Source organism: Strongylocentrotus purpuratus, unplaced genomic scaffold (assembly GCF_000002235.5).
Source record: "Strongylocentrotus purpuratus isolate Spur 01 unplaced genomic scaffold, Spur_5.0 spur5_contig_823, whole genome shotgun sequence".
Classification (NCBI taxonomy): Eukaryota; Metazoa; Echinodermata; class Echinoidea; order Camarodonta; family Strongylocentrotidae; genus Strongylocentrotus; species Strongylocentrotus purpuratus.
Genome location: NW_022145528.1, coordinates 112,639 through 123,088, shown reverse-complemented (window position 1 = coordinate 123,088; position 10,450 = coordinate 112,639). Strand labels below are relative to the sequence as shown.

Below are 10,450 nucleotides of genomic sequence, written 5' to 3'. Positions count from 1 at the left end.
TTTTCCACCAGTCGTAAAAGGGAGTTTCAATCCATTACATTGTAAGAAACGCAATGCAAATGAACCACTCTTACTTGCATATTTATTCATGATCATTCAACAAGTTGTATGCAGCATGTTTTGCGTGGGTTTCCAATACATGAGTAGAAACATAACAAATGAATATACCAGCTAATTTCCTGCACAATCAGCCACAGTAGGAGACTCTGGGTATTCATAAGTAAGAGGATTGAATAATCACAATAATTGAAATCAAAGGCCTGAATTCATAATGGAGGTTTAACATAACCCATGGATTAAACCCTCATTCACATACCCCATGGTTTAAAAATTAGTGCAAAATAAGCGTACCTTGCCTTGCGCAGGTCTAATATTGGACCTCTGAGTGTGTCGCGCTTATTTTGCGCTAATTTTAGACCATGGGTTATGCAAATGAAGATTTGAATTTAAACCTTCTTTGTGAATTTGGGCCAATATGTCTGTAAATTAAGATCTTCTTTACTGTACATAAAAAGATATATGAGCTAAGACAGTGAACAGTGAAAATACAAGATTATCTCAAATTATTTCTCATAATAACAAATATAAGCGGAAGTTTCTTAACTTCCCAGCAAGTAAGCCTCTGAGGTTCTACATATCACAGTAACCAGGGGAGGAGATTTTTTTTCTAGTCTAGTCTTTTTTTGCACTTGTGTATGTTTGTGTATTTTGTATTTATACAGTGTGAGTGCTGTAGCCAATATATTTGTGTATCACAATTCCACATATGTTTTAAAACTGAAGCTTGAAAAACAAAACACAGTTTACTCATAAGAGTATAATTGCATTGGAACAAATCATACACAGCTATGTTTGTAGAGAGTGAGTTATAATAGAACAATTATAGTCGGAACTAACTCAAAAACCAAGACAGATATATATATAGTAAGAAGAAAAACAAAACAAGTTTTGATATTATTACAAGTTGATGAGTAACCTCACTATTCATTGCATAATTCTAAAAGCCTTCAATATAATAGTAAATACAATGTTCATGTAGTATACTATTCAACACAGTGTGGTATTATTTTCATGTAGTTGAACTAGTGTAGTAATTTGTGTACTATTAACATGTATACTATTCACAATGAAGTCATAGTGCATTTAGCAATCTTCCAAAAGGATGCTTTTAAATTTTATGCAAAAGTAATTTAATTCAGTATATCAGACATGTCGATCAGATGCTAGTAGATGATAATGAATTCATTTTTTATTTTTATTTGTAACTGCTTATTTGTGAGTCAATGTCATTACAAGTTTAGGTTAATTTTATATTCCAGTGCATTTTGTTTTATACAAATGAATTGAAAATACATGTATATGTATTACTTAACCTTTTTTTCACCCCTTATATATTTTTCTGTTGTAACACATGTTCATTTCATTGTGGTGATTGTGATATGGTTCTTTTAAGTTATTTTGTAATGCAATAATAAAAATTGTTTCTAGACTTTTTTCCCTTTCAATTGAGATTGTTATCCTGTGTTTGTCTTGTTGTTCAATGACTTCAATCTTTTCACTTTCATCACCATGATATACTGTGTAACCTGTTTCGGAAGGGTTTTATTATTATCACATATTGTTATAGAATCATGAAGTTAACATACTGGTAATACAATAATAAGCCAGCAATGCATGTAAAGACATATGTAGCCTGTAATATCTGTGTCCTTATCTTCTGCAAAATTATTGCACATGAACATAGGTTATACAAGTTTAAATTGAAATCCATCCTTGATAGTAATCTACTCTAGAACAAAGCCAAAAAAATCAGAGAAGCATACTGGTGAGAGTTTGAATGTAATCAGGCAAAAAATGAGAAAGTCATGATTTTTTGAAAGTTGCAATCACTATAGGTATGTCCTCTTCAAATTGGCTAAATCAGTAATGTCCATGTTATGTAGTGTAGGACAACTTTCCAATTTGTTCCAACACACAAAATGACCAAAATTTCAATTTTTCAAAAAAAAATTATATGTTCTTTTTAGAGGACCTGTAATGACATACCCTCCATAATATATTTTGAGTAGTGCCCCAAGGGTGAATATAGAAATTAGTGATATTTTTGTACATAACAAAATAGAAAGTTATCCGCCACTACGTCACAATCCACTGACAATCTTGCGATCTTGATTGCGATATAGTGATCTCATACTTAAAATTTATTCCAAACTTTTGCCATTATGTTTCTCTGATTTTTCTGCTTTCATTCAAATGAACTCATTACAAGACTTTGACTAGCCAGGGCACACTTTCACAAAACTATCAAAAGTGCAAGTTCGCCGACAAACCATTGGAACAAGTGTATTAAATTTAACACACATTTCAATGGAATGTCTGTGAACTTGTACCCCTGACGGTTTCGTGAAAGTTGTGAAACGATGCCCAGTTACCCAATTCTTTTTAAAGTAGTTTGCTATTAGGGTTAGATTTCCCTGTAACTCTCAAAATAACATAATTTCCTTGGGACCATGAAGTTTGTTGTAATAGGTTTTGACCCAACAACATCACTTCTGCTATTGCAAGTGTCGATAATCCCCCCCCCCCTCAAGAAAAAAACAAGCATACACACACACACAAAAGAGACAAAGGACAAATTCATACATGGATATTTTTCTCTTTATTGTCTCTCTTTGTAACTGATAAAGAACATGTGATACAAACATAAAAGAGGCTTTTTCATTTGGGACATTCCATGAGATTGGTTTAATTTTGTGACATACTAAAAAAAGGTTTAAAAAACACCAACAAACTAGTAAATCTCTTGCAAACCAAAGAACATTCATGGTACATGTTTTATAGTAGCTATCATTCTAGAGTTGCACAAACTTGTATTTTTGTTCCCTCAACATAATGAATTGTCCCAATTTGGCAATTTGACATTTATCTCTTATTTAAAACTTTCAACAAAAAAATAATTTCATGAACAACATAAAGTACAGTATATCAAAATAACAAGGTAATTATGGTCCTTGAATTCACATGAACGTAAATGTTGAAGTACATGGATATATTTTAGAGAAAAAAATACAGCTACTGAATTAATCATAATCTATGAAAATTGAAAAGATATTTTTTCTCATCATCTAAATAAAATCTGTCAACCAAGAGCTGAAACATGTGACCACACCCCCTTTTTTTTTTTGGGGGGGGGGGGGGGGCAGAGGAACTACGTGTAATTTCAAGATTATAAAATTCAATTCAATTCTTGTTTTCAATGACATTCTGACAAAAGGATTATAATTAATAGAAGCAGAAAAGGCAAAAGAAAAGAAGATTTATAATAAAGTCATCAATTTTAAAGGTGTAATCAATCAGACACAATTTGGAAACTCTGTGATTTCTCTTGCAAGGTACCCTCCCATTTAACCTCTGTACCCCCAACAAATGTATAATTTCCCTAGAGAAAAAAATGTTGCCAATTTGTTTTTCACTGCTGACGACTTTGAAAGTTTATAACTTTCCTATTTTTAATCGGATATTTCTTATACTTTCACTATTAAAATCATTTCTCTCATTTTTCTGCTTTTTATTTAAACCATCTTAATATCAGGTTGGACTTCCCTTTAAGTATTTAAAAGCAAAACAAACATAAAACAGATATCATTTACAAGAAGAGCTAACAAAAACATATGCAAATCCAAACTGCTTGCATTCTACAATTTTTTTTCCAGTTTATTTAATATATCTACGTATGTCAAGTGAATAATGATGCTCAAAACTCTTCTCATTAAAATGTTGTTTTGCTGTCGAGAAAAAGAAAAGAAAAGAAGAGCTAACAAAATGGCAAATTAAGGCAAGTTTCAGTTCATCAAACTGGTCAAGGAATTTACAGGGCTCTCTTAGCTGCTTTTGATGTTGATGTTTTACTGGCTTTTATTAATCTAAATGAAAACCACGTCACCAAAATCGTTTGTAAAGACAAAAGCAATGAGCAGAATGCATGAACTGTGTATAAACATAGAGATTTACATTCACAGCTCGGAGGTGCTGAAGCCTCAAAACCCCTACCCATTTTAAAGGGTCATTTTTGCGGATTTTTTTCTCGAAGTAAAGCCCATTTTTCATGCTTCTTGGTAGTGAAATTGTTATAAAAACTAACTTTCATTGAAAATAAAGTCTTGACACATTTTCCTCTTAGGATTCATTTCTTCAACTCAAATACTGCATTTCAAACCTCTCTTTTGAGTATTACATCACAATTCATGTTTAATACTCTACTAAGTTGAAAGAACAGTAACGCAAAATAAATAATCTTTAGATATCCTGATCATCAAATATATTTTCTTTTGAGTTATCTTATATCATCATGAGTTTCCCAGCAAGGGTTGTGCAGCGCCCTCTCTGGCCAGTTTGTCTGCTCTCTCGTTTCCATACACGTTCTTGTGACCTGGGACATATTCCTGTCAAATAATACATCAAAAGAATAATTAAAGTATATGTAACTGTGTCTTTTATCTTTCATCAATTTACTATCCAATTCCCTGTTCAGTTTGTCTAGATATTATCATATGAAAGAAGTGATTTTGTTTTCTCATAATCAACTTGATATCAATTTCTCTCTCAAATTTAATCTGCTTCTTCAGGTTGAATAAATATACTTGTTTTCTAATCCATTTGATATCCAGTTTTTCTGTTGAGTTTATCTAGCTAATCTGTGTCTCATTAAAAAGAACAAATTTTGTTTTGTTCTCACCCATTTGACATCGAGTTCTCTGTTGAGTTTATCTAATTTGACCAGATCTTCTTTATTAATGACATCAGTCTTCTGTGCCGTCTTCCAGCCATTCTTTTTCCATCGGTGAATCCAATCTGTAACACCTTTTATAGCAATAAAAGGAAAATGCAAGAAAGCTTTAGGTAACAGAAAAGCTTATAATCATATAGGGAAACATACTAAAAGAGATATTCAAGACAAAAGTTACACATTTCTTTCACTATGTATAAAACACAATTTTAAGATGGTAAAGAGAATGGCTTTTGCTGAAATACATCAAATGAAACAATAATGATTTGCTTGATTGCTCACAGGCATATCCCATGGCTACGGTAGTAATTTAACCCTCAAAATTTTTCCACATTCAGTGAATGTCATAAGTAGTACTCATAGTATTTAAATGCATTTGTGTTGTAATGTCTAAATTACTGCAGACATTAACTTTATAGAATTGTTTAATTGAAAGAGAGAGAGAAAGAGAGAGAAAGAGGGAGAGAGAGAGAGAGAGAGAGAGAGAGACAGAGAGAGAAATGGTCCACAAACTGGTAGACATATATCTTTCTCACATTTGTATTCAAGATAGTTTAAAAAGACAACGAGATAAAATAATTGTGTGGGAAAAAGGAAGTTGAACAAATGATACTTACAGTTGATTGTGTATTTGCTGTCTGTGTATAATGTCACTTTCCTTCTTTTATGGTGTTCATTGATCTGTTCTAGTGCTCTCAAGGCTGCCTACATGGGGGAAAAGAGGTTAAAGATAAAGGTGAGTTCTGGTAAAAAAAAAAAAAAAAAAAAAAAAAAAAAAAAATTCTCACAGAATCAAACAAAACTTACACTGAATGTTCAAGATTACAAATAAATGTCATTTGCCAAACGATTTTGGTAGAAAATGTGTACTGGCCGAGTAATGAGCATAGATCCTGGGGCATAGATAGATTAGGAAACCAAGGTTAGTAGCCTCGACACCATTTGTGTAGTCCCATATACATCTTTCTGTGTACCGTGCTTGTTACTTCACCAAGACTGGGCCAAATTTATTATGATTTTGATGACTCCGGAACTTTGCAGTACACACCAATGCTTACATGCTACATGATCAACTTTTTCTGATCCATTCCACACTTTTTTTCTCACAATGCAATCGGTTGACCAGAACTCACCTTTATCTTTAAACATGTGTTTGATACCCTTTTCTTGTCATATATCATTCAATAATGGGGAAAATTGAAGACAAAAGAAGAGAGAAGCAATACACAGAAAGAGGAAGAGATAGAGAGTGAATGGCAGAGAGCTACAGAGAGAGAGAGAGAGAATAGGGGAGGTGGAGGAGGAAGGAAGAAGGAAGAGAGAAAGAGAGAAAGAGAGAGAGAGAGAGAGAGAGAGAGAGAGAGGGAGAGAGGGAGAGCATAGACTATGAGGAATTCTAAGCCAAATTAAAAGTAATGTGGAAAAAGACATAAAAATAGTACATACAATTTTGAAGAAAAAAAAAAAAGTTTTTTTCTTACTGTAAGCTCTGCTCTCTGATTGGTCTGTTTTCCTTCTAATCTAGCGCTGGTATTGAGCGGATGATTATCACCCCAGTAAACTCCTAATCCTGCCTTTGCTCCACTGAATCCATTATGACTGCACGCTCCATCTGTATACACTACCAGATTGTCTGATCATAAAACAAAATCAAAAAGAAATTTAAAGGGAAAGTCCACCCCCAAAATAAGTTTGTTTCGATAGAGGCAGAATAATAAGAAAATCAGGTGAGTGAAAGTTTGAGCAAATTCTGAATGAAAATAAGAAAGTTATGAATTATTGAAGTTGTGATCAATCAAATACAAATTGGCAACTCTGTGACTTATTATACGAGCTCTCCTTCATTTGCTTTGTGCATAATATTCCATAAAATCATGTTTTCTTCGTTATTGATGATGGAATATATATTTGTTCCTTGCAGGGGGAGTATAGAAACATATTTGCAATTATTTTATTTAGGGTGCATGTATGGTTGAAATTTTTCTTGAGGGAAAACGAAAATTTTAGATTTTTTTAGTACTGAGCAAATGGAAGTTGAGCTCGCATGATACGTCATAGAGTTGCCAATTTGTGTTTGATTGATCACAACTTCAAAAATCCTAACTTCCTTATTTTTAATCGGAATTTACTCAAACTTTCACTGACTTGTTTCTCTCATTTTTCTACTCCTATTAAAACTAACTTAATTTCAGGGTGGACTTCCCCTTTAAGAAAAGAACATAGAAATTTGCATACTTGTCAGGGTGTATTTTTTTATAATATCGATGTTCATTATTATTATTATTATTATCATCGTTTTTTGTTTTCCTCTTTTAATTACACTGGTGAAAAAAAGAAAATCATATCAGTTTTGAATGGTAAACATCCTGCTACTCACCAATTAAGGAAATATAGTGATTGTTTTTTCTTAGGGGTGGGGGGGGGGGGGGTCGGTTTACCAAAACCTTACAAGGGTTTTAACTTTAAGCTAGAAACCTTTGACTCGACATAATAAATATAATAGCCAGACTACAGCATTTAGGAGTTTATTATGTAGATGGAAGTTATCAATGCACTAAACTTTGAAATTGAATAACGATAGTCAGTTATCACAATGAGAATATACACTCTCTCTCAAAAAAAAACAAAAAAACTTTCATCATAGAAACCTGAAAATTTAATGACATTGACAATATTCAATGAATATTTAAGAGTAACCTCATCCTCTAATTAGGCCTTTAAGTGTGCCAACTGAAGACCAGATAATATTTGATGACTTTTCTTGCCCTGTGAAGAAGAAAATCAACTGCTTACCACTAGAGTATCCAGAAGTTGATGGTGCTGTTGAGGCTGATGCAGTACGTCGTTTCTTTTTAAGTGATGGGTCTACCGAGTCTGTTGAATACAAACGCTTAAGAGGAGCAGCGGAGTAAGACCGTTTGGAACTAGAAGCAGTTGAAGAGACACCTTTTGCCAGAAAAGAGCTCCATGGTTTTGGTGCAGAGCTGCATGATTTTGGTGCAGAGCTGCAGTCATTTGTTGCTTCCACAAAGTCCCAAGCCTCCGCTTCCGTCCCAAATTTCTTGAACTTGGCCCCAGGAAACCCTTTGACTTGAAGTTCACACTCACCCCTGCAATGAACAGTAAATAAAGATATGAAAGCACAGAACACAGCTTTAAAAACAGCTTTAAAGCTGGACTTGACAAACACTGGAAGAAGGAGCAGTATAATTCACCCTTCTTCCAGTAGACACTCCAATTATGACATTCCTGAATATATGACCCAGCAAGCAAGAAACAGATGTAAGATGACTATGGTGCAAGACCCGGAAGCTGGGACATCCCCCCCCCCCCTTTGAAGTTAGACCTGGAAGCTTGGCAGCAGGAGACGGCTTTCTTCCAGAAGCTTTGGTATTCAAGGTATTCAAGGTATAAAGGATAAACTCATGTAGATAAATCCTGTATAATGAATGGATATAATTAATAGCTAATCATGATAATTGATATCTCAACATTGGACTGTAACATGCTAGACCAAAAAATCAGTATACTTCGTTCAAGGATATATTCTGCCGAGACTACGTCTGGCTTCGCTGGCCGCATCTGTACAGAGACTGAAGTACATTGTATGGGGTAGTGGATTGGAGGGAATGGCTCGGTTTGGCTGGACCTAGATGAATGAGATGCCAGAAGTTTTTATTCCAAGACCAAGTGTGACTTTTAAAAGTGCAAACTGGCCAAAGCCATGATGAATGATGATGCTACAAATCATGATACCAAACATACACAGAGCTACCAAGTATCACGCATTAGGCGTGACATCACGCATTTCGAGGGTCTGAAAATGCTTTTACGCACGACGTGCGCGCTAGATTTTGAAAAAATGCTATACCTTATACATGTGTTATACCCTTGCACGCGCGTTCGCATTGCCGATCTTTGTACTTGGCGTCTCTGCATACAGTGCGTCAAACAGCGGCGGAGCTATAGACTCTACCTCAGTCCGGCTCTAGAACAGTTTTGCCAAAGTTATGTTGTTATTTTTGTTAAAATATCTCAAATACAGGGCTGCCAACTCTCAAGCAATCTGTGTGAGTCTTACGCAATTCACCCAATTCTCACGCTCTCACGCTGATCATAGGAATTCTCACGCTGAACCCCAAAAATAGAAACTAAAAAAAAAAATGTCTATTATATCGGATATTCAATATCCCTGCCAAAAGTTTCAACATTTTTTTAACCACACATGCGCAAAGCTAAAACATCAATGCAAATTGGTTTCGGTTTGCCGCGCAAAGACAAGATAGTGAATTGCGATTGGCTTATCCTGCGTGTGCGAGTGACGTCGTCACTTTACTATGAAGCGGGGTTTTTGTGCGAGACACGACAAGCGAGTGTCGATGCCATGGCCTGTCATCGCTGTACATCGCGCCCGGCCCCCAGCCCGGCCCGGCCCGGGTGGCTCAGTGTTTGCGATCGGATAATGGGTCTGGGCCGTCCTCTTTAGCCCTCTACGACCAGATCGGCCATATGGTACAGTACTTCAGGCTTCAGCCGGTACAGGTGAGTTTAAACTCTTGTCTTGAAATATTGAAATTCATGGTTTCGATCGTTTATACGAGAGTAAAAATGATTTTGGAAGGGTGCTTGTATATAATTGATATGGCAGTTATATACTAACTATGTTCTGTGTATTCTATTGAGAATGAAATTTTGATTTAATTTGTTTCCAAAAAGAGTGTGTTGAGAGTGTGACTGTGTCTGAGGTTCAACTGCTAAGCTTATAAAACAGTTGATTTGGAATAATGCGCTTACAAATGTGGAAGTTTGTATTTTTTCAAGGTCAGTGTACTTCATGAAATCAATTAACCTATTTGAATCCTGCCTTATGTATTTGTGGAATCAGGGTTGAAGTATGCACCAGATTGCACCATTTCTATTGCAAAATTGTAAAAGCTCCCTACCGTGGAAGGGGGGACACCCCCCTTCCACACCATCCCCCTCGGGCTTGGTCGCTTCACTCCCTCGCAATGTCTCACTCAAAACTCTTTCCGAAGGTTGGCAGCCCTGTCAAATAGTTGAAATACCACACAACATGAAATCACAAACTCTCTTGATTTGAATCCACTAAATTTTTTTTAGAAAACGGATAATTGTTAGACCAGCTAGAGTCTAACGTTAGACCTAGCTTCTAGAGTCTACGATATTAATATTAGACCCCTAGACCTCTAGTCAAAATTTATTTAGATCTAGATCTAGATCTAGTCTTTTTAATTTCAGATTTATAAAAAATTAATTCAATCAAGAATTCAAAACAGAATTATTATTAATTAGGCCTAAGTTAGATCTACTCTCACTCTCAGTCATGATTATGGATATCTGACACCTGGTTTTACATCATATTTGACAATGGGTGGGCCAATACATTACCATGTTGGAAAGACTCCCGTCTGTTTGCCTCTTCCTACGGCATAGAAAAAACGTCCCATGCTTTTAGCGTGAAGGCAGGTCAGTGAAAGCACCTTGCGGATCATGAATATTAATTAGGTTACTTGATTCATTGTAATTTAAAATATTTACTACTCGAAATTAGATCCCGACTGACAATCAAAACAATTGTTACATCTAGTTCGGCAACTTTTTGTTATATTTTTTCAAGGATATAACATATGTCATCAGGGACTA

The 10,450-nt window shown here is 35.0% G+C and overlaps 1 protein-coding gene across 1 annotated transcript; it reads right to left on the bottom strand.

The window, feature by feature from the left end:
- Positions 1 to 3,701: 3,701 nt before the first annotated feature.
- Positions 3,702 to 10,381, bottom strand: LOC115918531 (ribonuclease H1-like). The gene is made up of 6 exons (XM_030981954.1): positions 10,196 to 10,381; positions 7,580 to 7,896; positions 6,268 to 6,419; positions 5,404 to 5,491; positions 4,736 to 4,860; positions 3,702 to 4,442 (listed from the first exon to the last, which is right to left on the bottom strand). Exons 1-6 carry the CDS (start codon positions 10,297 to 10,299, stop codon positions 4,347 to 4,349), a joined length of 882 nt encoding a protein of 293 aa, XP_030837814.1. The 5' UTR covers positions 10,300 to 10,381; the 3' UTR covers positions 3,702 to 4,346.
- Positions 10,382 to 10,450: the final 69 nt, after the last annotated feature.

Excerpts from the sequence above, each read along its gene's own strand:
- LOC115918531 (XM_030981954.1), bottom strand. The coding sequence starts at position 10,299 with ATGATCCGCAAGGTGCTTTCACTGACCTGCCTTCACGCTAAAAGCATG. Across the intron at positions 6,420-7,579 it reads AACTTCTGGATACTCTAGTG|ACAATCTGGTAGTGTATACA; the intron begins GTAAGCAGTTGA and ends TTTTATGATCAG. Across the intron at positions 4,861-5,403 it reads CAGCAAATACACAATCAACT|GTGTTACAGATTGGATTCAC; the intron begins GTAAGTATCATT and ends TTGCTATAAAAG.